The sequence below is a fragment of the Macaca mulatta genome, chromosome 19 (assembly GCF_049350105.2).
Source record: "Macaca mulatta isolate MMU2019108-1 chromosome 19, T2T-MMU8v2.0, whole genome shotgun sequence".
Classification (NCBI taxonomy): Eukaryota; Metazoa; Chordata; class Mammalia; order Primates; family Cercopithecidae; genus Macaca; species Macaca mulatta.
This window is the reverse complement of record NC_133424.1, coordinates 11,201,810-11,228,881: the sequence shown is the minus strand read 5'-3', so window position 1 is coordinate 11,228,881 and position 27,072 is coordinate 11,201,810. Positions and strand designations below refer to the sequence as shown.

Sequence of the window (27,072 nt, the reverse complement as noted above, 5' to 3'; positions counted from 1 at the left end):
CGCCACCACGCCCTGCTATTTTTCGTATTTTTAGTAGACATGGGGTTTCACCATGTTGGCCAGGCTGGTCTTGAACTCCTGGCCTCGTGATCCACCTGCCTCGGCCCCCAAAGCGCTGGGATTACAGGTGTGAGCCACCGCACCCAGCCTAGATGAATTCTTTAAAATAAACTTACATACATTTATTTAAAAGTTAATGTTACATGATGAACGGTGTACATGACAAATCAGTATCCCCAGTCATGAAAAATGGCAATGGAATGGTTTCTATCTCTTGGGCGCTAGTATTCACACTTAGGTTTATTTTATTTTATTTATTTATTTATTCATTTTGAGTCTGAGTCTCGCTCTGTCGCCTAGGCTGGAATGCAGTGGCGCGATCTCGGCTCACTGCACGCTCTGCCTCCCGGGTTCACGCCATTCTCCTGCCTCAGACTCCCGTGTAGTTGAGACTACAGGCGCCCGCCAACACGCCCGGCTAGTTTTTTTTTTATTTTTAGTAGAGACAGGGTTTCATAGTCTTAGCCAGGATGGTCTCGATTTCCTGACCTCATGACCCGCCCACCTCGGTCTCCCAAAATGCTGGGATTACAGGCATGAGCCACCGCGCCCGGCCCCGCATTTAGTCTTAATGATAATCTGGTAGATAGGTGCTATTATATTACTACCTTTTACAGAGAGGAAACTGAACCACAGAGAACTAAGTAAGCGCCTACTGGCGCTGAACTGGCAAGAGGCAGATTCGGGGTTTGAACCCCCCCTAAAGACGGGTGCCACACGCCTTTTGATAGGAAGTAAATCAAAAATAAAGACAAGGAAGGCCGAGCGTGGTGGCTCACGCCTGTAATCCCAACACTTTGGGAGGTAGAGGTGGGCGGATCACGAGATCAGGAGTTCGAAACCAGCCTGGCCAACATGGTGAAACCCCATCGGTACTAAAAATACAAAAAATTAGCTGGGCATGGTGGCGGGCACCTGTAATCCCAGCTACTCGGGAGGCTGAGGCAGAAGAATTGTTTGAACCTGGGAGGCAGAGGTTGCAGTGAGCCAAGATCAAGCTACTACACTCCAGCCCAGGTGACAGTGCAAGACTCCGTCTCAATTAAAAACACACACACACACACACACGGAAAACCCGGGGCCTGGACCCAACGCCTCACACCTATAATCCCAGAACTTTGGGAGGTCGATGGAGGATCTCTTAAACCCAGGTGTTCAAGACCAGCCTGGGCAACATCGCGAGACCCCGTCTCTACAGAAAACAAAAAACAAAAAAAAAAAAACCCTAAAAATTGGCCGGTTGTGGTGGCGCGTGTCTGTGGTCCCAGCTACTCAGGAGGCTGAGGTGGGAGGATCGCTTGAGGGCAGGAGCTCGAGGCTGCAGTGAGCCGCGATGGCGTTACTGCACTCCAGCCTGGGCGTGCAGATCCGAGCGAGACCTTGTCTCTAACGGAAAAGAGAGAGAGAGAGAGAGAGAGAGAGAGAGAAAGGAAAACAAGGAAGGAAGGAAGGAAGGAAAGAAGGAAAGAAAGAAGGAAGGAAGGAAGGAAGGAAGGAAGGCAGGCAGGCAGGCAGACAGGCAGACCCAGCGAGGTAGACAATTTTCCCTAGATCCTGTGGCCGCCAGACCACGAGGCAGGCGCTGTGCGTCGTTAAAAGAATAGCAGGTGGTGGCGCGCAGCCCCGCCAGGAGACGCCCGGCGAGGAAACCAGGAGATGGAAGAGACAGTGAGAAGGGGGACCAGGCTGTGCGTCCCCGCCCGATGCCCCACTCCTCGCCGACGGGCGCCGGGCACCTGCGGGAAGGGCGGGAGAATCGCCGCTCCTTCCCCGCCGCGCCCTCTCCGCCCTCTCCCCGCCTCCTTTTCGGGCGTCCCGAGGCCTCTCCCCAACCGACAACCGAGACCCCGCAGGCCACGCAGCCCTGGCGCCGAGGCCCCCCGACGGCGGAGGCGCCCGCGGGTCTCCTACAGCCAAGGTAAGGCAGGAATCTTCCGGACCCGGCCGCGGACCCCCGGGCTTCCCGGAAGCGCAGTGTGCGGGTGGCATCACCGTACCCGGAGCCCCTGCGCGCCCCGGACATCCCCACCCCGAGGGACCCCCTACGGAGGCGACCCGGTGGCCGAGGTGAGCGCTCCGGCAGCAGCGACGGGGAGGGGTGTCCACCCCATCCCCGGTGCGGGCCGGGACGCGCGGGTCTGGAACTCGGGGTTCAGACTCCCCGCGACTCGGACCACGCGGCTGAGCGCGCCCAGGGCCGCGTGCCCCCGCCCCGCGGCCATGCTGGCAGCAGTGGTGGCCGCGCAGCTCGGCGACCGCAGGCGTGGGCGGGGGCTGGGGAGCGGCCCTCCGCGGTCCCTACCGCCCGAGGCCAGGGCCCGGGGACTTTTATTGTGACAAGGCGGGCGCCCGGCTCTGCTTAGTCATGGTGACCTGCGCGCGCTCCGCGCCTCCCCCACGCGCAGCGATGGAGGCGCCGAGGCTCGGCAGTGGAGGCGGAGCCGGAGCGCGGCCATGGCGGGGTGAGTGAGGCGGGATGTACCCGGGCTGCGGGCATCGCGGGCCGCGAGCGCCCCTGCGGTCGTGCCCGGAGACCAGGAAACCGGGCGCCACGGCTCAGGGAGCCTCCGAGTTCCCCGCCAGGACTCGGAGGGCCAGGAGGGCGAGGCCTGGGTCCAATCTTTTTGTTGGACGGCGCAACTCTCGGGGTGGCCCGGGAGCGGCGGAAACCGAGCGAGAGAACCCGGAGGCGTGGAGCAGACGGAGGCCTGGGGCCTCCGAGGCGTTGGGGGGCTCAATCTGCGTTCTGGGATTGGCAGCCGAGACGCCGCGGCGGGGTCACTTCCTCGCCTCTCTGGGCCTGGTGGCGGCTCAGGAGGGGCATGCGCAGTCGCCCACTTGTCGCTTTGTAGGGTGGGGGAAGTGCCCGGTGCCCAAGGGGCATCGTTGACCGATTGGCCAAAGACCAAGACGCAAGCCCAGGGCCTTGGCACCGGAGGGGGGGCCGAGTGGCACCCAGGGAGGGTGGAGAAGGCCGCTCTGGCAGGCACGGTGGCACGGGCATTTAGCCAACCACCCGTGTACTGACCCCTGCGCAGTGCCAGGCCCCAGGCGGGAGGCACAGGAGAGGGTTGGCCCGACGCCAACCTACATAGGGTTCCCTGCCATTTGAGGCGCTGGGGCCGGGGACGAGAGACAGTCGATCAACAGACAAGCAAAGGAGGTCATTTCAGTTCCTGACAAGCTCAGTGATGACAATAGAACAGGGAAGAGGGGACTCTGAGTGGAGCCCCAGAAAGAGGGGAGTGAGAACTTGCAGATCCACTTGTGGGGAACCACTTGGAGATCCCCCACTCCTTTCAAAACATAACTCATGTCTGCGCACAGCAGCCTATGCCTGTAATCCCAGCATTTTGGGAGGTCGAGGAGGGGGATCACTTGAGACCAGGAGGTCGAGACCACCCTGGCCAATATGGTGAAACCCCATCTCTACTAAAAATACAAAAAATTAGCCCATGGTGGTGGCTGGTGCCTGTAATCCCAGCTGCTCAGGAGGCCAAGGTATGAGAATATCCTTTTTTTTTTTTTTTGAGACCAAGTCTTGTTCTGTTGCCCAAGCTGGAGTGCAGTGGCGCGATCTCTGCTCACTGCAAGCTCCGCCTCCCGGGTTCACACCATTCTCCTGCCTCAGCCTCCCATGTAGCTGGGACTACAGGCGCCCGCCGCCATGCCCGGCTAATTTTTTGTATTTTTTAGTAGAGACGAGGTTTCACCGTGTTAGCCAGAATGGTCTCCATCTCCTGACCTCGTGATCCGCCCACCTCGGCCTCCCAAAGTGCTGGGATTACAGGCGTGAGCCACCGCGCGGGACTGAGAATATTTTGAACCTGGAAGGCAGAGGTTGCAGTGAGCCAAGATCGCACCACTGTACTCCAGCCTGGGCAACAGAGCGAGACTCTGTCTCGAAAAACAAAACACAAAACACATAACTCATCTCCTGGCCCTCCAGGCTCCAGGGGTTTCCATGAAACCCTTCCTTAAGTCCTTAGCTCTCACTGCACTCCTTCTCAATTCTCCAGATTGACTGTCTCAGCCTCTGAGCCACTGCACTTGCTATTTCCTCTGCCTGGAAAACTACTCCACAGCCTCCCACTTTATGATAATTTTCATCCTTGTCTCAGCTCTAACCTCACCTTCTCAAAGAAGCTTGGCCTGTCAGATTTTTAAAAACTGCACCCAGGGCCAGGCACGGTGGCTTACGCCTGTAATGCCAGCACTTTGGGAGGCCAAGGCAGGCGGATCACTTGAGGTCAGGAGTTTGAGACCAGCCTGGCCAACATGGTGAAACCCAGTCTCTACTAAAAATACAAAAACTAGCTGGGCGTGGTGGTGGGCGCCTGTAGTCCTAGCTACTCGGGAGGCTGAGGCAGGAGGATCGCTTGAACCCGGGAGGCAGAGGTTGCAGTGAGCCAAGATCGAGCCACTGCATTCCAGCCTGGGTGACAGAGTGAGACTCCATCTCAAAAAAAAAAAAAAAAAAAAACTGCACCTGATTCTCACATTGTCACAATGCTGTTGTAATTTTCTTCATGAAGCTGATTTTCCAGGTCTTGCTTATTTTAGTTTATGATTGTTCCTCCCCGCAGGTGTCAGCTCCAGCAGGTAGGATTTTTGTGTGTTTTGCTCACTGCTGTGTCTTCAGCACCCAGATCAGTGCCTGGCATACAGTAGGTGCCCAACAAATGGTGAGGCGAATGAAGGAATGAGCCCGACATGCTCTAGAAAGGGAAAGGCCACCAGATTACTGAAACAGAGTGATCAAAGGGAAGAGGTGGCAGGGGCTAATTGCGTAGGGCTTTGCAGGCTGTTGAGGAGTTCAGTTTTACTAGGTACTGTGGGAGGCGTTGGAGGATCCAGAGCAGGGGAGAGACATGACCTCATCTATGTTTTAAGATGGGCTCTTGGGCTGGTCAGGTCAGGGAGATGTTTGCAAATTTGCAAATGCACTCTGCTTCACCTACTCTGCAGGAAAACTGACCTAGGAATTGCTTTATCTTACAAAAGGAGACCCTGCAGGTGCTGGCCCAACCCCAACCCGTGCCCCCTGCCCTGTGCTCTCTCCCCTCCAGGCCCCTGAGTGCCAGAGGTGGTGGTGTTGCTTATCTTCTGGAACCCCATGCAGCCAGATCCCAAGCCTAGCAGGGCTGGGGCCTGCAGCCGATTCCTGCCCCTGCGGTCACAGTGCCCTGAGGGGTCAGGGGACGCGGTGATGTATGCCTCCACTGAGTGCAAGGCGGAGGTGACGCCCTCCCAGCATGGCAACCGCACCTTCAGCTATACCCTGGAGGATCATACCAAACAGGCGTTCGGCATCATGAACGAGTTGCGGCTCAGCCAGCAGCTGTGTGACGTCACACTGCAGGTCAAGTACCAGGACGCGCCTGCCGCCCAGTTCATGGCCCACAAGGTGGTGCTAGCCTCATCCAGCCCCGTCTTCAAGGCCATGTTCACCAATGGGCTGCGGGAGCAGGGCATGGAGGTGGTGTCCATTGAGGGTATCCACCCCAAGGTCATGGAACGCCTCATCGAATTCGCCTACACGGCCTCCATCTCCATGGGCGAGAAGTGTGTCCTTCACGTCATGAACGGCGCTGTCATGTACCAGATCGACAGCGTTGTCCGTGCCTGCAGTGACTTCCTAGTGCAGCAGCTGGACCCCAGCAATGCCATCGGCATCGCCAACTTCGCCGAGCAGATTGGCTGTGTGGAGTTGCACCAGCGTGCCCGGGAGTATATCTACATGCATTTCGGGGAGGTGAGCGGGGAGGTGGGGCTGGGGGCAGTGTCAGGAGAAGGACCAGGGATGGATGAGTGCTCATCACTGTTTCCCCTTGAGATGTGAAGGCAGGAACCTGGAGGAAAAGGAGGTTCTGGGCTGGGCACGGTGGTGTAGTCCCCACAGTTTGGGGGGCCTAGGTGGGGGGATTGCTTGAAGCCAAAAGTTCAAGACCAACCCGGGCAACATAATGAGACCCTGTCTCTAAACAAACAAACAAATAAATAAAAAACAACTGGGGGCCGGGCGCGGTGGCTCAAGCCTGTAATCCCAGCACTTTGGGAGGCCGAGGCGGGCGGATCACCTGAGAATGGGAGTTTGAGACCAGACTGACCAACATGGAGAAACCCCGTCTCTACTACAAATACAAAAAAATTAGCCGGGTATGGTGGTGCATGCCTGTAATGTCAGCTAGTCAGGAGGCTGAGGCAGGAGAATCACTTGAACCCAGGAGGCGGAGGTTGCTGTGAGCCAAGATCGCACCGTTGCACTCCAGCCTGGGCAACGAGAGCGAAACTCAGTCTAAAAAAAAACAAAAAAAAAAACTGAGGCCAGCCGTGGTGGCTCACGCCTGTAATCCCAGCATTTTGGGAGGCTGAGGTGGGTGGATCAGCTGAGGTAAGGAGTTCAAGACCAGCCTGGCCAACATAGAGAAAACCCATCTCTACTAAAAATATAAAAATTCGCCAGGCCTGGTGGTGCGCGCCTGTAGTCCCAGCTGCTCAGGAGGCTGAGGCAGGAGAATCACTTGAACCCGAGAGGCGGAGGTTGCAGTGAGCCGAGATCAAGCCACTGCACTCCAGCCTGCGCGACAGAGCGAGACTCAGTTTCAAAAAAAAAAAAAAAAAAAATTAAAAAACAACTGGGGTTCTGAGTTCCTTGTCTACGCATGTGGGGACACTGGTGAACAGCTGGGGAAGGTGAGGTCTTCATGTGTCTCTGGGCTCCCTAGTTTCTCTGGGGTCAAAGGTGGGGACAGAGTGCAGTGAAAAGCAGCCAAATCCTGGGGCAGCCCAGCCTTTCGGACAGTCAGCAAATGTTTATTGGACACCCATTACAGGTTGCAAGCTGTAAGCCTGAACCTTAGTCATGTTTTCTTTGGTCCACGCAATGTCTTTACCATTTTTGGTTTCATTTTCGTTTCTCTGAAGGAAATTATCTATAGAAATTGATAAGAGAGGGCAGGGCCCGGTGGCTCATGCCTGTAATCCCAGCACTTTGGGAGGCTGAGGCGGGTGGATCACCTGAGGTCAGGAGTTTGAGACCAGCCTGACCCAATGTGTTGAAATCCCATCTCTATTAAAAATACAAAAAAAAGGCCAGGCGCGGTGGCTCAAGCCTGTAATCCCAGCACTTTGGGAGGCCGAGATGGGCGGATCACGAGGTCAGGAGATCGAGACCATCCTGGCTAACACAGTGAAACCCCGTCTCTACTAAAAAATACAAAAAACTAGCCGGGCGAGGTGGCGGGCGCCTGTAGTCCCAGCTACTCGGGAGGCTGAGGCAGGAGAATGGCGTAAACCTGGGAGGCGGAGCTTGCAGTGAGCCGAGATCCGGCCACTGCGCTCCAGCCTGGGCGACAGAGCAAGACTCTGTCTCAAAAAAAAAAAAAAAAAAAAAAAACAAAAAAAAAAACTAGCCAGATGTGGTGGCATATGTGGTGGCATAGTCCCTGCTACTTGAGAGGCTGAGACAGGAGAATCGCTTGAACCGGGGAGGTGGAGGTTGCAGTGAGCCGAGATTGCACCATTGCACTCCAGCCTGGGTGACAGAGCGAGACTCTGTCTCAAAAAAAAAAAAAGCCCTGGCACAGTGGCTCATGCCTATAATCCCAGCACTTTGGTGACGCCCCGCCTCTACTAAAAAACAAAAAATTAGCTGGGCGTAGTGGTGGGCGCCTGTAGTCCCAGCTACTCCAGCTACTCGGGAGACTGAGGCAGGAGAATGGTGTAAACCTGGGAGGCGGAGCTTGCGGTGAGCAGAGATTGCGCCACTGCACTCCAGCCTGGGCGACAGAGCGAGACTCCATCTCAAAAAAAAAAAAAAGATTTTAAGACCAGCCCTGGGTGCAGTGGCTCATGCCTATAATTCCAGCACTTTGGAAGGTGAGGGGAGTGGACCACTTGAGGTCAGGAGTTCTAGACCAGCCTGGCCAATGTGGTGAAACCCAGTCTCTACCATAAAAATATGAAAATTGGCTGTGCATGGTGGCACACACCTGTATCCCCAGCGACTCAGGAAGCTGAGGTGGGAAGATCGTTTGAGCCCAGGAGTTCAAGGCTGCAGTGAGCTATGATCGTGCACTCCAGCCTAGGTGACAGAGCCTGTCTCAAAAGCAAAAACAGTCCAGGTCCGGTGGCTCACACCTGTAATCCCAGCACTTAGGGAGGCTGAGATGGATGAATCACCTAAAGTCAAGAGTTCAAGACCAGCCTGGCCAACGTGAAGAAACCCCATCTCTACTAAATACAAAAATTCCAGCCTGGCCAACATAGTGAAACCCCGTCTCTACTAAAAGTAAATACAAAAAAAATTAGCCACTGTGGAGGCACACCCCCATAATCTCAGCTACTTGGGAGGCTGAGGCAGGAGAATCACTTGAACCCTGGAGGCGGAGGTTGCAGTGAACCAAGATCTCACTACTGCACTCCAGCTTGGGCAACAGGGTAAGACCCCATATCAAAATAAATAAAATAAAAAATTAACTGGGCGTGGTGGTGGGCGCCTGTAATGCCAACTACTTGAGAGGCTGATGCAGGAGAATCGCTTGAACCTGGGAGGCGGAGGTTGCAGTGAGCCTAGATCACACCACTGCACTCCAGCCTGGGTGACAGAGTGAGACTCCGTCTCAAAAAACAAACAAAAACCAAAACCAAATGATACCCCAGGATACACCATCTATTGAGTCTCTGCCCCATTTCCCTGAGTCCTAATGACATACCTGGCGCATATTAACCCTTTTTTTTTTTTTTTTGAGACGGAGTCTTGCTCTGTCGCCCAGGCTGGAGTGCAGTGGTGCAATATCGGCTCACTGCAGCCTCCACTTCCTGCCTCCCGGGTTCAAGCGATTCTTCTGCTTCAGCCTCCCGAGTAGCTGGGAGGCACCCGTGTGCCACGACACCCAGGTAATTTTTATATTTTTAGTAGAGATGGAGTTTCACCATATTGGCCAGGCTGATCTCTCAACTCCTGACCTCGTGATCCGCCAGCCTCGGCCTCCCAAAGTGCTGGCATTACAGGCGTGAGCCACCGCGCCCGGCAGTATTAACTCATTTAGTCATCACAGTGTATGCGGTTCCTATTATTTGAATCTCCATTTAGCAGATGAGGAAGCTGAGACTGTCAGCCGCAGTGGTGAGTTACTCATTATCCCTGTCCTGCTTGGTGAGGTGTGGGGGCGACTCGGGAGTTAGCCCGTCCCACTGTCGCCCACTGCAGGTGGCCAAGCAAGAGGAGTTCTTCAACCTATCCCACTGCCAACTGGTGACCCTCATCAGCCGTGACGACTTGAACGTGCGCTGCGAGTCCGAGGTCTTCCACGCCTGCATCAACTGGGTCAAGTACGACTGCGAACAGCGACGGTTCTATGTCCAGGCGCTGCTGCGGGCCGTGCGCTGCCACTCGTTGACGCCGAACTTTCTGCAGATGCAGCTGCAGAAGTGTGAGATCCTGCAGTCCGACTCCCGCTGCAAGGACTACCTGGTCAAGATCTTCGAGGAGCTCACCCTGCACAAGCCCACGCAGGTGATGCCCTGCCGGGCGCCCAAGGTGGGCCGCCTGATCTACACCGCGGGCGGCTACTTCCGACAGTCGCTCAGCTACCTGGAGGCTTACAACCCCAGTGACGGCACCTGGCTCCGGTTGGCGGACCTGCAGGTGCCACGGAGCGGCCTGGCTGGCTGCGTGGTGGGCGGGCTGTTGTACGCTGTGGGCGGCAGGAACAACTCCCCCGACGGAAACACCGACTCCAGCGCCCTGGACTGTTACAATCCTATGACCAATCAGTGGTCGCCCTGCGCCCCCATGAGCGTGCCGCGCAACCGCATCGGGGTGGGGGTCATCGATGGGCACATCTATGCAGTCGGCGGCTCCCACGGCTGCATCCACCACAACAGTGTGGAGAGGTGAGTGGCAGGTCCTGGGCGTGGGCTCTGAGGGTCCTACTCCTGGCAAGTCCCAAGACACTGAAGTCTGGGGATTCTTCCTGAGGCTGCTTCCTCTCCCTGTCTTCAGGGAGTGGAGGCCTCAGGATGAAGCTAAGCTCCTTGGAGAGTTCTAGTCCGTGACCTTGGATTCTGTGCCTGGAGCTGGGAAATGCTTAGGGGACTGTCACAAACCCATATGGTTCCTTTGTGCAGATTTGGAAAAAGTTCCATCAGTTCGAAATTGTTGGGTACGTGTGGTGGCCCATACCTGTAATCCAGGACTTTGGGAGGCTCAGGTGGGAGAATTGCTTGAGTCCAGGAGACTAGCCTGGGCAATAGAGTAAGACCCTGTCTCTCTTGCTCTGCTGCCCAGGCTGGAGTGCACTGGTGCCATCTTGGGTCACTGCAACCTCACCTCCCAGTGATTCTCCTGCCTCAGCCCACGGAGTAACTGGGACTATAGGTGCCTTCCATCACGCCTGACTAATTTTTTTTTTTTTTTGTAGAGATGGGGTTTCACCATGTTGGCCAGGCTGGTCTCGAACTCCTGACCACTAGAGATTCCCCCACCTCAGCCTCCCAAAGTGCGAGGATTACAGACGTGAGCCACTGTGCCGGACCTCAAGGACTATTTGAGCATTAAAGAGTGATGCTGAATCTGTGATTTCTCCTTTCTAAGATGTTATCTTGTCATCTGTGAAGTGGGGGATATGGCTGAGCCACTAGGGGTTTATCAGATGTGGTTTTTTGTTGTTGTTGTTGTTGTTGTTGTTGTTGATTTTGAGATGGACTTGCTCTGTTGCCCTGTTGCCCAGGCTGGAGTGAAGTAGCGCCATCTCTGCTCACTGCAAGCTCCGCCCCCGGGGTTCACGCCATTCTCCTGCCTCAGCCTCCGGAGTAGCTGGGACTACAGGCGCGGGCCAACACACCCGGCTAATTTTTTTGTATTTTTGGTAGAGACGGGGTTTCACCGTGTTGGCCAGAATGGTCTCCATCTCCTGACCTCGCGATCCGCCCACCTCGGCCTCCCAAAGTGCTGGGATTACAGGCGTGAGCCACCGCGCCCCGCCATCAGATGTGTTTTTGAACTTGAGCAATTGATGGCAAGGATGCTCAGTTTCCTCATTTGGAAAATGGAGTTGCTGATACCTCAGTCCTTGGAGAATGACTGCAAGCACTAGAGTTCTAGTGGAGGTGGGCACAGTGGTGTGCACCTCTAGTCCCAGCTACTCAGGAGGCTGAGCCAGGAGGGTTCCTGGAGCTCAAGAATTTGAAGCTGCAGGCTGGGCGTGGTGGCTCATGCCTGTAATCCCAGCCCTTTGGAAAGCTGAGGCAGCCTCAGCTTTCCAAAGGCAGATCACTTGAGGTCAGGTATTAGAGACCAGCCTGGCCAACATGGAGAAACCCAATTTCTACTAAAAATACAGAAATTAGCCAGGCATGGTGGCAGGTGCCTGTTATCCCAGCTACTTGTGAGGCTGAGGCTGGATAACTGATTGAACCCAGGAGGCGGAGGTTGCAGTGAGCCATGCTCTCACCATTGCACTCCACGTCAAAAAAGAAAAAGTTTGAAACTTCGGTGAGCTGTGATTGTGCCACTGCACTCCAGCCTGGACAACAGAGCAAGACCCTGTCTCTTTTTTTTGTTTTTTTTTTTGAAATGGAGTCTTTCTCTGTCGCCTAGGCTGGAGTGCAGTGGCACGATCTCAGCTCACTGCAACCTACACCTCCCAGGTTCAAATGATTATCTCACCTCAGCGTCCCGAGTAGCTGGGATTACAGGCACCTGCCATCACACCCAGCTAATTTTTGTATTTTTAATAGAGACAAGGTTTTACCATATTGGCCAGGCTGGTCTTAAACTCCTGACCTCAGGTGATCCACCCTCCTCGGCCTCCCAAAGTGCTGGGATTACAGACACGTGCCACTGCGCCTGATGACCCTGTCTCTTTAAAGGAAGAAAAAAAGGGAAAAAAGGGGTATCAGGCCTTTAAGTATTCCACGAAGGTCAGCTATAATGGCCATTGTCCCCATTTTTCTTATGCCCTTGCAGGTATGAGCCAGAGCGGGATGAGTGGCACTTGGTGGCCCCAATGCTGACACGAAGGATCGGGGTGGGCGTGGCCGTCCTCAATCGTCTGCTTTATGCCGTGGGGGGCTTTGACGGGACAAACCGCCTTAATTCAGCTGAGCGTTACTACCCAGAGAGGAACGAGTGGCGAATGATCACAGCAATGAACACCATCCGAAGCGGGGCAGGTGGGTGGGGACGGTAGTGAGGGGAGCATCCAGGAACACCCCCACCATCCTGGGGTGAAACTGAGCCAGGCCTGGGAGAGACCCCCTGTTGCAACCCTCACCCTGAGATAACCACAGAAGCACTGGATTCTGATAGAGTCCAAGCTTCTCTCTCTCCATGCTTCATTTCTGAGGGTGAGAAGGGAGAGGAGAGAGGAAAGGTCTCCCTCAAGGAGGTGATGGCTGGGGCTCCCAAAGCCAGTCCTCCAGAGTCACCTTCTCTGCACGGTGCCCTTTAGGCGTCTGTGTCCTGCACAACTGCATCTATGCTGCCGGGGGCTATGATGGTCAGGACCAGCTGAACAGCGTGGAGCGTTATGACGTGGAAACAGAGACGTGGACTTTCGTAGCCCCCATGAAGCACCGGCGAAGTGCCCTGGGGATCACTGTCCACCAGGGGAGAATCTACGTCCTTGGTGAGGCCCTGGGGGTGGGGAAGAGTCCCGACTAGCCCCATCTCTTGTGGACTGTGGCTGCTTTTGCTTTTTTGCTTTCCTTTTTTTTTTTTTTTTTTTCTTAGAAACAGGGTCTCGCTCTGTCGCCCAGGCTGAGTGCAGTGGTGTGATCACAGCTTGCTGGAGCCTCAACCTCCTGGGCTCCAGCCATCCTCCTGCCTCAGCTTCCCAAGTAGCAGGGACCACACGCACGCACCACCACACCCGGCTAATGTTTGTTTTTTTGAGATGGAGTCTCGCAATGTTGCCCAGGCTGGGGTGCAATGGCATGATCTCAGCTCACTGCAACCTCCGCCTCCTGGAGGTTCAAGCAATTCTCCTGTCTTAGCCTCCTGAGTAGCTGGGACTATAGGTGTGTGCCACCGCACCTGGCTAATTTTTTGTATTTTAGTAGAGATAGGGTTTCACCATGTTAGCCAGGCTGGTCTCGAACTCCTGACCTCGTGATCCACCCACTTCAGCCTTCCAAAGTGCTGGGATTATAGGCGTGAGCCACCGCGCTGGGGCTTTTTCTTTTTTTGAGACAGGAGTCTCGCTCTGTTGCCAGGCTGGAGTGCAATGGCGCGATCTCAGCTCACTGCAACCTCCGCCTCCTGGTTTCAAGCGATTCTCCCCCCTCAGCCTCCCATGTAGCTGATATTACAGGTGCCCACCACTATGCCCTGCTAATTTTTATATTTTAGTAGAGATGGGGTTTCACCATGCTGGTCAGGCTGGTCTTGAACTCCTGACCTCAGGTGATCTGCCCACATCAGCCTCCCAAAGTGCTGGGATTACAGGCGTGAGCCACCACACTCGGCTTAATGTTATTTATGTATTTATTTATTTTTGAAACGGAGTCTGGCTCTGTCGCTCAGGCTGGAGTGCAGTGGCACACTCTCGGCTCACTGCAAGCTCTACCTCCCAGGTTCATGCCATTCTCCTGGCTCAGCCTCCCGAGTAGCTGGGATTATAGGCACCTGCCACCACGCCCGGCTAATTTTTATTTTTTTTTGTATTTTTAGTAGAGATGGGGTTTCACCATGTTAGCCAGGATGGTCTCAATCTCCTGACCTTGTGATCCGCCCACCTCGGCCTCCCAAAGTGCTGGGATTACAGGCGTGAGCCACAGCACCCGGCTGTTTTTATTTATTTTTATTTTATTTTTTTGAGACAGAGTTTTGCTCGTGTTGCCCAGGCTGGAATGCAATGGCGTGATCTCGGCTCACTGCAACCTCTGCCTTCCAGGTTCCAGTGATTCTCCTGTCTCAGCCTCCCTAGTAGCTGGAACTACAGGCACGCACCACCACGCCTGGCTAAATTTTTATGTTTTTTTTTGGTAGAGATGGGATTTCACCATGTTGCCCAGGCTGGTCTCAAATTCCTGGACTCAAGTGATCCACCCACCTCAGTCTCCCAAAGTGCTAGATTTACAGGCTGAGCTACCGCGCCTGGCCTTTTTTTTTTTTTTTTTCTTCAGTAAGAGACTAGAGTTTGCTATGTTGCCCAGGCTGTCCTCGAACTCCTGGCCTCAAGCGATCCTCCCGCCTCAGCCCTGCAAAGTGCTAGGATTATAGGCGTGAGCCACTGCGCCCGGCCTGCTTTTGCATCTCACAGCTGCTTCTCCCTCTTTCTGTCCCCTGCTCTTGGATGTGGTGTGACAGGTGGTGACCGTCCCTTCTGTTCTTCCTGCAGGAGGCTATGATGGTCACACGTTCCTGGACAGTGTGGAGTGTTACGACCCAGATACAGACACCTGGAGCGAGGTGACCCGAATGACATCGGGCCGGAGCGGAGTGGGCGTGGCTGTCACCATGGAGCCCTGCCGGAAGCAGATCGACCAGCAGAACTGTACCTGTTGAGGCACTTTTGTTTCTTGGGCGAAAATACAGTCCAATGGGGAGTATCATTGTTTTTGTACAAAAACCAGGATTAAAAGAAAAAAGACAGCACTGCAAATAACCCATCTTCCGGGAAGGGAGGCCGCGATGCCTCAGTGTTAAAATGACATCTCAAAAAGAAGTCCAAAGCGGGAATCATGTGCCTCTCAGCGGAGCCCCAGGAGTGTCCAAGACAGCCTGGCTGGGAAAGGGGGTGTGGAAAGAGCAGGCTTCCAGGAGAGAGGCCCCCAAACCCTCTGGCCCTGGGTCCCACCCACCCAGCCAGCCACGCCGGCAGCCCTCACCTTGTGATTTGTTCTTGGATACCTGGGAGGGGGCCAATGGGGGCCTCAGGCGGAGGCCCCCTCTGGAAATGTGGTTCCCAGGGATGGGCCTGTACATAGAAGCCACCGGATGGCACTTCCCCACCGGATGGACAGTTATTTTGTTGATAAGTAACCCTGTAATTTTCCAAGGAAAATAAAGAACAGACTAACTAGTGTCTTTCACCCTGGCTCTGGGCTGGAGGTCTGAAACCCGGGGCCAGAAAGGGCTCTTCTCCTGAAACACACTCCTCTTTGACTTAGGGCTGGTATTTGAAACCGTTTTGTAATCTTTGCCCATCGCATTTTGATATGTAGGGCATCTTTCTCCCCATAGGCAAGCCACACAGCTGTCCTTCAGTTTCAGCTGCCTTGGAAGACAAGGAGCTAATTCCTAGTCACATCTCCCAGGGCTCCCCAAGCTCATTTTTTTTTTTTTCCTTTTATTTTGAGACAGAGTTTTGCTCTTGTTGCGCAGGCTGGAGTGCAATAGCGTGATCTCAGCTCACAGCAACCTCTGCCTCCTGGGTTCAAGTGATTCTCCTGCCTCAACCTCCCGAGTAGCTGGGATTACAGGCGTGTGCCACCACATCTGGCTAATTTTGTATTTTTTTTTTTTTTTTGAGACGGAGCCTTGCTCTGTCGCCCAGGCTGGAGTGCAGTGGTCGGATCTCAGCTCACTGCAAGCTCCGCCTCCCGGGTTCACGCCATTCTCCTGCCTCAGCCTCCTGAGTAGCTGGGACTACAGGCGCCCGTCACCTCGCCCGGCTAGTTTTTTGTATTTTTTAGTAGAGATGGGGTTTCACCGTGTTAGCCAGGATGGTCTTGATCTCCTGACCTTGTGATCCACCCGTCTCGGCCTCCCACAGTGCTGGGATTACAGGCTTGAGCCACCGCGCCCGGCCGCTAATTTTGTATTTTCAGTAGAGACAGAGTTTCTCCATGCTGGTGAGGCTGGTCTCAACTCCCAGCCTCAGGTGATCCGCCCGCCTCGGCCTCCCAAAGTGCTGGGATTACAGGCATGAGCCACCATGCCTGGCCTACTTTTTTTTTTTTTTTTCAAGATGGAACTTTGCAACCTCCTCCACCAGGGTTCAAGCAATTCTCCTGCCTCAGCCTCTCGAATAGCTAGGATTACAGGCAAGCACCACCACACACAGCTAATTTTTGTATTTTTAGTAGAAACAGGGTTTCACCATATTGTCCAGGCTGGTCTCGAACTCCTGACCTCAAGTGATCCACCCACCTCAGCTTCCCAAAGTGCTGGGATTATAGGCATGAGCCACCGCGTGCAGCTTCGTAAATTTAGACACAACCAAACGTATCACTCTTTTACTTCCTTAATAGTTCTTCTCTTTCGATTTTTCTTTTCTTTTCTTTTTTTTTTTTTTTTCAGAGACAAGGTCTTACTCTGTTGCCCTGGCTGAAGTGGGGAGATTGTAGATCACTTCAGCGCTGAATTCCTGGGCTCAAGTGATCCTCCCACCTCAGCCTCCTGAGTAGCTGGGACTACAGACGTGTGCCACTATGCCCAGCTAATTTTTGTATTTTTTATAGAAATGAGGTTTTGCCATATTGCCCAGGTTGGTCTTGAACTCCTGGGCTCAAGGGATCCCCTGACTCGGCCTCCCAAAGTGCTGGGATTACAGGTGTGTGTCACCTTGCCTCGTAATGTGGTATTATTTACTTAGGAATGAGGTAAATACTGGAAACCTGAAATGCTGAAATTGGGCAGAATTGTCAAGACTGTTGAAGTTAGAATGATCATGATAACATTTAACAGCAGACCACTTTAGCTGTATAATTTAAAATTTATAACCAGGCACGGTGGCTCACGCCTGTACTCCCAGCACTTTGGGAGGCCGAGACGGGTGGATCACGAGGTCAGGAGATCAAGACCATCCTGGCTAACATGGTGAAACCCAGTCTCTACTAAAAATAAAGAAAAACAATTAGCCGGGCCTAGTGGCGGGCACCTGTAGTCCCAGCTACTGGAAAGGCTGGGGCAGGAGAATGGCGTGAACCCGGGAGGCGGAGCTTTCAGTGAGCGGAGATCGCACCACTGCACTCTAGCCTAGGCGACCAAGCGAGACTCCGTCTCAAAAAAATAAATAAGTAAATAAATAAAATAATAATAATAAATAAATAAATAAAATTCATAGGCTGGGCCAGGTGCGGTGGCTGCTGCCTGTAATCCCAACACTTTGGGAGGCCGAGATGCGCGGATCATTTGAGTTCAGGAGTTGGGAGACCAGTCTGGGTAATGTAGTGAGACCCTGTCTCTACCAAAAAATACAAAAATTATCCGTGGGTGGTGGCGCATGCCTGTAATCCCAGCTACTCAGGAGGCTGAGGCACGAGAATCACTTGAACTCGAAAGGCAGAGGTTGCAGTGAGCCAAGATCACACCACTGCACTCTATCCTGGGCAGCAGAGTAAGACTCCATCTCAAAAATAAAAATAATAAATCAGTAAAATTCACAGGCTGTCCAGGTACAATGGCTCATGCTGGTAATCACAGCTCTTTGGGAGGCTGAGGCAGGAGATCACTTGAGCCCAGGAGTTTGAGGCTGCATTGAGCTATGATTGCACCACTGCACTCTAGCCTGGGCAACACAGCGATACCCTGACTCTCTCTCTCTTTTTTTTTTTGTTTTTGAGGTGGAGTCTCACTCTGTCACCCAGGCTGGACAGGAGTGGCGCAATCTTGGCTCACTGTAAGCTCCACCTCCTGGGTTCACGCCATTCTCCTGCCTCAGCCTCCTGAGTAGCTGGGACTACAGGCGCCCGCCACCACGCCCGGCTAATTTTTTATATTTTTAGTAGAGACAGAGTTTCACTGTGTTAGCCAGGATGGTCTCGATCTCCTGACCTCATGATCCGCCTGCCTCAGCCTCCCAAAGCGCTGGGATTACAGGCGTGAGCCACCGCGCCCGGCCACCCCTGACTCTAAAATAAAATAAGGCTGAGTGCAGTGGCTCAAGCCTGTAATCCCAGCACTTTGGGACATTGAGGCAGGCGAATCACCTGAGGTCAGGAGTTCAAGACAAGCCTGGCCAACATGGTGAAACGCCGTCTCTACTAAAAATACAAAAATTAGCCAGGTGTGGTTGCACATGCTTGTAATCCCAGCTACTCAGGAGGCTGAAGCAGAAGAATCACTTGAACCCAGGAGACAGAGTTTACAGTAAGCCAAGATTGCAACACTGCACTCCAGCCTGTGTGACAGAGCAAGACTGTGTCTTAAAATAAATAAATAAATAGGCTGGGGGGGTGGCTTATGCCTGCAATCCTGGCATTTTGGAAGGCTGAGGCAGGTGGATCACTTGAGGTCAGGAGTTCGAGACCAGCTTGGCCAATACGGCAAAACCCCATCTTTATTAAAAATACAAAAATTAGCTGGCTGTGGTGACATGCGCCTGTAATCCCAGCTACTCGGGAGGCTGAGGCAGGAGAATGGCCCGAACCCGGGAGGTATAGCTCAGTGACGAATACCCTCAGGGCAGAGTCAGGAAGTTCCATCTAAAAGGCAGACAGCACCCTCTTGTGGGCCTCTGGGTGAAAGAGGAACTATTTCCAGAGAAAGAAAGTTAGAAAAGGAATAAGAGTGGATGAGCTCCTGGCTTGTTCCTAGTTTTAAAAGTAGCACTCTGCGGGCCAGGTGGGGTGGCTCACGCCTATAATATCAGCAATTTGTGAGGCTGAGGTGGGTGGATCACCTAAGCTAGGGAGTTCTAGACTAGCCTGACTAACATGGAGAAACCCCGTCTCTACTAAAAATACAAAATTAGCTGGGCGTGGTGGCACATGCCTGTAATCCCAGTTACTCGGGAGGCTGAGGCAGGAGAATCGCTTGAACCCAGGAGGTGGAGGTTGAGGTAAGCTGAGATCTCACCATTGCATTCCAGCCTGGGCAACAAAAGCAAACCTCCGTTAAAAAAAAAAAAATAAGGCCGGGCGCGGTGGCTCAAGCCTGTAATCTCAGCACTTTGGGAGGCCGAGACTGGCGGATCACGAGGTCAGGAGATCGAGACCATCCTGGCTAATACGGTGAAACCCCGTCTCTACTGAAAAAAAATACAAAAAACTAGCCGAGCGAGGTGGCGGGCGCCTGTAGTCCCAGCTACTCAGGAGGCTGAGGCAGGAGAATGGCGTAAACCCGGGAGGCGGAGCTTGCAGTGAGCTGAGATCCGGCCACTGCACTCCAGCCTGGGCGACAGAGCGAAACTCCGTCTCAAAAAAAATAAATAAATAAAAAAAATAAAAGAGCATTCTTTAAAACTTCGGACAAAATGATATTTCTTATAAATCAAATAAAAGTACACATGCTTTGAGGAAGTTCCCTATTTAAAGGACTAGCTCTCCTGCAAGCACCAGCACCCTATCCACTGCTCAGGGTTGTAACTGATTTTATGGCACAACCTTTTTTTTTTTTTTGAGACAGAATCTCGCTTTGTCGCCCAGGCTGGAGTGCAGTGGTGTGATCTAGGCTCCCTGCAACCTCCGCCTCCTGGGTTCAAGCGATTCTCCTGCCTCAGACTCCCAAGTAGCTGGGACTACAGGCATGTACCACCATGTCTGGCTAATTTTTGTCTTTTTAGTAGTGGCAGGGTTTCACCATATTGGTCAGGCTGGTCTTGAACTCCTGACCTCGTGATCTGCCTGCCTCAGCCTCCCAAAGTGCTGGGATTACAGGCGTGAGCCACCACACCCAGCTCTTAAGTTTCCTTTTAAATGGTACATCCTCAAAGCCTTCTTCACCCTGTAGTCTAAATTAGCCTCCACCTCATCATTCCTCATACCACAACAATGTATGAGGTATTCATTTTGTAGTTGTAATGTTAATGTTCAACTTCCCAGTTAAGCTATAAGCACCATGAGAGCAGGGTCTACATTTGTTTTGTGCATCATTAGCATAAAGCCCCTCAAGAAATATTAGCTGATACATGTTATGTTAATATCACCTCAATAATTTTTTTTTCTTTTCTTTCTTTTTTTTTTTTTTCTTTGAGAGGGAGTTTTACTCTTGTCCCCCAGGTGAAGTGCAATGGCGCAATCTTGGCTCATTGCAACCTTTGCCTCCCGGGTTCAAGCGATTCTCTTGCCTCAGTCTCCCAAGTAGCTGGAATTACAGGCACCCACCACCGTACCTGGCTAATTTTTCTATTTTTACTAGAGACACGGTTTCACCATGTTGGCCAGGCTGGTTTCGAACACCTGACCTCCGGTGATCCACCCAACTCAGGCTACCAAAGTGCTGGGATTACAGGCGTGAGCCACCACACCTGACAATTTTTTTTTTTTTTTTTTTTTGAGACGGAGTCTCACGCTGTTGCCCAGGCTGGAGTGCAGTGGCGCGATCTCGGCTCACTGCAAGCTCCGCCTCCTGGGTTCACGCCATTCTCCTGCCTCAGCCTCCTGAGTAGCTAGGACTACAGGCGCCCGCCACCGCGCCCAGCTAATTTTTTGTATTTTTAGTAGAGACGGGGTTTCACTGTGGTCTCGATCTCCTGACCTTGTGATCCGCCCGCCTCGGCCTCCCAAAGTGCTGGGATTACAGGCTTGAGCCACCGCGCCCGGCCCCACACCTGACAATTTTTTAAAAATGTAAATCTGTGTGGAAGTGTCTAAAAAAATTAATATTACGGGAGGCTGAGGCAGGAGAATGGCGTGAACCCGGGAGGCGGAGCTTACAGTGAGCCGAGATCAGGCCACTGCACTCTAGCCTGGGCCACAGAGCCAGACTCCCTCTCAAAACATACATACATACATACATACATACATACATACATACATACATAAAATTAATATTGGCTCAGTGAATGAAATAGTCAGAGATTTGTTTTGTCTGCCTTAACTGAGTATATATAGAAGTTGTTTAAAAATTTTGTAGTTAACAGGCAAATTCTTTTTCTTTTCTTTTTTTTTTTGAGATGGAGTCTCACTCTATTGCCCAGGCTGGAATACAGTGGTGTGATCTCAGCTCTCTGAAACCTCCACCTCCGGGATTCAAGCGATTCTCCTACCTCGGCCTCTGGAGTAGCTGGGATTACAGGCGCATACCGCCACTCCCGGCTCATTTTTGTATTTTTTAGTAGAGGCGGGTTTTTCACCATGTTGGCCAGGCTGGTCTCGAACTTCTGATCTCATATGATAACCCACCTCGGCCTCCCAAAGTTCTGGGATTACGGGCATGAGCCACCGCGCCCGGCCCTAAATGACTTCTCATGTGACATAGTGGGTTCCTTTAACAGCTAGTTTCGGTTTCTCCCCATCTTCGCGGGGTGAGCTGAGTCTTTTGCCTTCCCCTCTGCTCAGCTGGGGGCAAGGGACACAGGGGGTCTTTGGGACTTCTATCTATGGGGGTCACCGAAGCCTTGCAGGGGTCGACCTTAAACTGGAAAGGAGGAAGGGACTGATCTCAGAAAAAGAGGGGATGACAGATCCCTTCTGAGTGTGCGGAGGACAATGATAGGAAACACTCTGGAAATGGGGGAACAGCACCAGGCCCCTTCTCGGGAAGAAGAAACAACGCTGGGAAGCCTTGAGGAAGGGGGACGCTCTGGGGTCCCCTCAGGAGGGGATAATGGCATGGGGGTCCCCGCCAGGAAGAGCGGATGAAGTCTGGGTTTCCCGCAGGAAGAAAGGACAATGCGGTGCTGGCCATCAGGACAGGGGAGTGACAGCAGGTTCCCTCAAGAAGGGCGGATGACGCCAGGATCCCCCTCAGGAAGTAAGGACGACTCTAGGGTCACTCAGAAAAAAGGGATGACTCCAAGTGTCCCCTTTTGGAACGGGCGACTGATGTCAGGATATTCTCGGGAAAAGGAGGACGATGCCGGGGTCTGCCGAAGAGAGTAGGAACGACGCTGGGGCCACTTTCAGCGGGAGTGGCAGGATCCCCTCAACCACTTTGGGGTCCGTGGCGCCCGCTGTCGGTCGAGAGCCTTTGGCTCCGCACGCCTCGCTTCGCTCAGCCCTCGGCTTCCATGGGCGAGGCGGCCGCGCCTCTCATTGGCTGCCTTTTCAAGTGATGACAGTTACATCAGCCAATCGTAGTCGGGAAAAAAAAACTCCCGCTCGTTCTCGCCACGCCTCCCACCTGTTCTGCGCGTGCGCCGGGTCCCTATCTAGCACTCCCGTCCCCGACCCCCCCTCCCCGAGCCCTACTCTAGGCGGCGCTCACGGTCTTCGACTCCCAGCCCTGCCTCCTTCCCTGCCTATGCCTGTGACCCTTTTTATAATAATAGTACCTACTTAATAGGGCTGTTGTGAGCATTTACCCCGATGATTTACGTAAAACAAACAGGGCTTGTCACATAACAACCTCTCGGTAAACCTGAGCTATTGTTATTTGGATTTTTTTTTTTTTTTTTTGAGACGGAGTCTCACTCTCGCCCAAACTGGAGTGCAGTGGCACGATCTCGGCTCACTGCAACCTCCGCCTCCCGGGTTCAGGCAATTCTCCTGCCTCAGCCTCCTGAGTAGCTGGGATTACAGGCGCCCGCCACCACGCCCAGCTAATTTGTTGTTTGGATTTTACAGTGGGGGAAACTGAGGAAAGGGAAGGGGAAGGGGAAAGGAAGGGAGAAAGAAAAGAAAGAGAGGGGGAGAGAGAGAGAGGAGGGGGGGTGGGGGGGGAGAGAGAGAGAGAGAGAGAGAAAGAGAAAGAGAGAAAGAGAAAGACATGTCTCACTATGTCACCCAGGCTGGTTTTGAATTCCTGGGTTCCGATGATCCTCCCACCTCAGCCTCCAAAAGTGCTGAGATTCCAGGCAAGAGCCACTGCGCCCAGCTGGCTATGTTTTTGATAAATATTGTCAGACCATTCCTGGAAAGCTGTATGTTCTAGCTTCCATGAACAGAAATGAGCTGTGAAAATGCTTTGCAAAAGAAAATAAAAAAATAAATGTCTTATTTTGATTTGCATTGACTTTTTTTTTTTTTTTTTGAGATGGAGTTTCGCTCTTGTTGCCCAGGCTGGAGTGCAGTGGCGTGATCTCAGCTTACTGCAACCTCCACCTCCCAGGTTCAAGGGACTCTCCTGCCTCAGCCTCCGGAGTAGCTGGGATTACAGATGTGCGCCACCACACCCGGCTAATTTTTGTATTTTTAGTAGAGACTGGGCTTCATCTTGTTGGTCAGGCTGGTCTCGAACTCCTGACCTCAGATGATCCACCTGCTTCAGCCTCCCAAAGTGCTGGGATTACAGGCGTGAGCCACCACACCTGGCCCGCACTGACATGTTTTTGTTATTAAAGAGGGAGAAATACTACCTACATCTCAAGATTTCGTACACCTGAAATAACATAAAAGTATGGGGACAGCTATCACTGTTGAACAGGCACTGGGTGAAGCGAGGTCCTCGTCTTATTTCCTTGAATTTTCTCCATATTGTGCTATCTCATCCCAGCCCTCAGTTTCTTCAACTGCAAAATGGAACCAATGATAGCTCATTCTCAAGAACAGCTGGAGAGTCAAGAGATAATCCTCTTGAAAAGTTTAGCACAGGACAGAGCCCTCTAAAGGCTGGGAGAGGCGAAGCCATTTGCCCAAGACCAGTACCAGGAAGCCTGCAAGCCTTGATGTCAATTTCAGAGACTGAACTGACTTCACCCCTTCCCCAGGTCCCCCTGGCCTCCTTCAGATTACATGGCCTCCCTGCTGTGCCCCACTGCCCTTGTTCACCTTTGCTTGAAGAAAAGTGAACTCCCTACCCAGGAGAGCCAGCTGAGGGTCACATGTCACTGCCTTTTTTTTTTTTTTTTTGGAGACAGAGTTTCACTTTTGTTGCCCAGGCTTGAGTGCAATGGCACAATCTCTACTCACTGCAACCTCTGCCTCCCGGGTTCAAACAATTCTCCTGCCTCAGCCTCCTGAGTAGCTGGGATTACAGGCACATGCCACCATGCCCAGATAAGTTTTGGGGTTTTAGTAGAGACGGGGTTTCGTCATGTTGGCCAGGTTGATCTCGAACTTCTGACCTCAGGTGATCAACCTGCCTCGGTCTTCCAAAGTGCTGGGATTACAGCCGTAGGCCACCATGCCCGGCCATCACTGCCGTTTTTGATGCACATTTTCAGTCTGTCCCAATACAGGAGGTGTTCGGGACATCATATCTGCCCTTTTTTTTAAAAAAAAATTATATTTTCTTGAGACAAAGTCTCATTCTGTTGCCCAGGCTGAAGTACAGTGGCACGATCTCAGCTCATTGCAACGTCCACCTCCTGGGTTCAAGAGATTCTCCTGCCTCAGCCTCCTGAGTAGCTGGGATTACAGGTGCCTGCCACCACGCCCAGCTAATTTTTGTATTTTTAGTAGAGATGGGGTTTCACCATGTTGGTCAGGCTGGTCTTGAATTCCTGACCTCAGGCGATCCACCCGCCTTGGCCTCCCACAGTGCTGGGATTACAGGTATGAGCCACCATGCCTGGTGTTTTTTTGTTTGTTTGTTTGTTTTTTTGAGACAGTCTTGCTCTTTCACCCAGGCTGGAGTGCAGTGGCTCGATCTCAGCTCATTGCAACTTCCGCCTCCCAGGTTCAAGCGATTCTCCTGCCTCAGCCTCCTGAGTAGCTGGTACTATAGGCATGCGCCACCACATCTGGCTAATCCTTTTGTATTTTTAGTTGAGACAGGGTTTCACCATGTTGCTCAGGCTGGTCTCGAACTCCTGACCTCAAGCGATCTGCTTGCCTCAGCCTCCCAACGTGTTGGGATTACAGGTGTGAGCCACCGCACCCGGCCTGCCCTTTTACACTTGGGGAAACTGAGGCCTAGAAGGAGAAATCTCGCCTAGGGTCACCCACAGTCCACTGCAGGATTGGTACTGTCGCCTCCTGACCCCCAGCCCAAAGCCCTTTCTCCATCTCTGCCTCCCTTTGAAAGTCCCTGGGGAAAATATCTGTCTTTTTGCTTCTTGCACAAAGTTCAGATTCCCTGAAAACTTCTACCTAGTTTTCAAGCTCTGCTTCTCTCCTCCCACTTTTCTAGGCTCTATCTACTGCGAATCTTCACAGCTGTTGTCAAACAACTCTTTGTATAGCCGAAATATTTTCCATTAACTCTGGCTGAAGTTTTATAACTTAAGTCCAATACAGTAGCTCCTGGCCACCACTGTGGTGGGAAATTAAAACTGGCCACATTTCAAGGGCGCAATAGCCACATGTGACTAGTAGCTAACTTGTTGGATAGCACAGGTACAGAATATTCCCATTACCACAGAAAATTGTACTAAGGCCGGGAATAGTGGCCTCACACCTGTAATCCTAGCACTTTGGGAGGCTGAGGCAGGAGGATTGCTTGAGCCCAGGATTTCCAGGAGATCAGCTTGGGCATGTAACATGGTGAGACCCCACCTCTACACCTTTTTTTTTTTTTTTTTAAAGAAAGTTTTAGGCCGGGCGTGGTGGCTCACGCCTGTAATCCCAGCACTTTGGGAGGCCGAGGCGGGCGGATCACAAAGTCAGGAGATTGAGACCATCCTGGCGAACATGGTGAAACCCTGTCTCTACTAAAAATGCAAAAAAATTAGCTGGGCGTGGTGGTGGGCGTCTGTAGTCCCAGCTTCTAGGGAGGCTGAGGCAGGAGAATGGCGTGAACCCGGGAGGCGGCGGAGCTTGCAGTGAGCGGAGATCGCGCCACTGCACTCCAGCCTGGGCGACAGAGTGAGACTACGTCTCAAAAAAAAAAAAAAAAAAGAAAGTTTTACTGGACAAACCGTACTATAGAGCAACTCTTTAACTCTGAAACTGTTGTTATCCCATTTTATTTAAATAATTAATTCTTTTTTTTGAGACAGAGTTTCACTCGTGTTGCCCAGGCTGGAGTGCAATGTTGCGATCTCAGCTCTCTGCAACCCCTGCCTCACAGGTTCAAGTGATTCTTCTGCCTCAGCCTCCCCAGTCGCTGGGGTTATAGATCCCCGCCAGCACGCCTGGCTAATTTTTGTATTTTTAGTAGAGATGAGATTTCGCCAAGTTGGCCGGGCTGGTCTCTAACTCCTGACCTCAGGTGATCCGCCTACCTCAGCCTCCCAAAGTGCTGGGATTACAGGTGTGAGCCACCACACCTGGCCCCATTTTATTTATTTACTTTTTTTTTTTTTTTTTTTGAGGCAGTGTCTCACTCTGTCACCCAGGCTAGAGTGCAGTGGCTCAGTCACAGTTCACTGCAGCCTCAACCTCCTGGGCTCAAGTGATCCTCTTGCCTCAGCCTCCAGAGTAGCTGGGACTATAGGTGCACACCACTACACCCAGCTAATACATCCCCATTTAGTAGAAGAAACAAGTGAAGCTCAGAGAGATCAAACCCAAGGTCACCAACCAGAGTCCCTCTCGAGCCTGGGAGTTCATGACCATCCTGGTCAGTATAGGGAGACCCCCATCTCTACCAAAAAAAAAAAAAAAAGAAAAATATCTCAGAGTCCCCGGACTAGAAACAAAAGGCAGAGTAGGCAGGTGGACTTTTCCTTGGACCCAGGCAAGATGCTCACATTTGTTTCAGAACATGCATGATATAAAAACATATGTCTAGCGTCCCCTTGTGTCTACCTACTCAAGCACTGTGTGTTTTCATGTGCATCCTGGTTTATTAAACCCTAGAGGCAGCCAGTATTCTTTTTTTGAGACAGAGTCTCGATCTGTCACCCAGGCTGACATGCAGTGGTGCGATCTGGGCTCACTGCAACCTCCAGCTCCCAGGTTCAAGCAATTCTCCTGTCTCAGCTTCCCAAGTAGCTGGGACTACAGGCACGTGCCACCACGCTCAGCTAATTTTTGTATTTTTAGTAGAGACGGGGGTTTCACCATGTTGATCAGGCTGGTCTCGAACTCCTGACCTCAAGTGATCCACCTGCCTCGGCCTCCCAAAGTGCTGGGATTATAGGAGTGAGCCACCGTGCCCAGCCGAGGTAAGCAGTATTCTAACAAATGTCCAAATCACAAACATTTCCACTATCCATATCTTTATATTCAGAAGTTTTGCTCATTAGTATAATATCAGAAACCTTCTATTGGTAAAATCAGGGGCTTGTTAATTAGCCTAATAGGGCTGGGTGTGGTGGCTCACGCCTGTAATCCTAGCACTTTGGGAGGCCGAGGTAGGCGGATTGCTTGAGCCCAGGAGTTTGAGACCAGCCTGGGCAACAAAGCGAGACC

At 52.5% G+C, this 27,072-nt stretch overlaps 1 protein-coding gene and 2 long non-coding RNA genes across 7 annotated transcripts; 2 read left to right on the top strand and 1 right to left on the bottom strand.

The window, feature by feature from the left end:
• Positions 1-1,688: 1,688 nt before the first annotated feature.
• Positions 1,689-15,102, top strand: KEAP1 (kelch like ECH associated protein 1). 5 transcript variants are annotated; one of them, XM_077977417.1, is made up of 7 exons: positions 1,869-1,978; positions 4,647-4,662; positions 5,130-5,815; positions 9,275-9,960; positions 12,035-12,240; positions 12,519-12,695; positions 14,409-15,102. In XM_077977417.1, the coding sequence occupies exons 3-7, from the start codon at positions 5,177-5,179 to the stop codon at positions 14,573-14,575; spliced, it is 1,875 nt and encodes a 624-aa protein (XP_077833543.1). In that variant the 5' UTR covers positions 1,869-1,978; positions 4,647-4,662; positions 5,130-5,176; the 3' UTR covers positions 14,576-15,102. The 5 variants fall into 5 exon arrangements, with proteins under 5 accessions (XP_014978344.1, XP_014978346.1, XP_077833543.1 ...); XM_015122858.3 differs by lacking the exon at positions 4,647-4,662 and having other exon boundaries at positions 1,689-1,978; XM_015122860.3 differs by lacking the exon at positions 4,647-4,662 and having other exon boundaries at positions 1,689-2,127.
• On the bottom strand, positions 2,472-5,983 carry LOC144336656 (uncharacterized). The gene is made up of 2 exons (XR_013408913.1): positions 4,485-5,983; positions 2,472-3,606 (listed from the first exon to the last, which is right to left on the bottom strand). It is a non-coding gene; the product is annotated as an uncharacterized LOC144336656 (long non-coding RNA).
• On the top strand, positions 10,144-10,642 carry LOC144336675 (uncharacterized). The gene is made up of 2 exons (XR_013408933.1): positions 10,144-10,229; positions 10,488-10,642. It is a non-coding gene; the product is annotated as an uncharacterized LOC144336675 (long non-coding RNA).
• Positions 15,103-27,072: the final 11,970 nt, after the last annotated feature.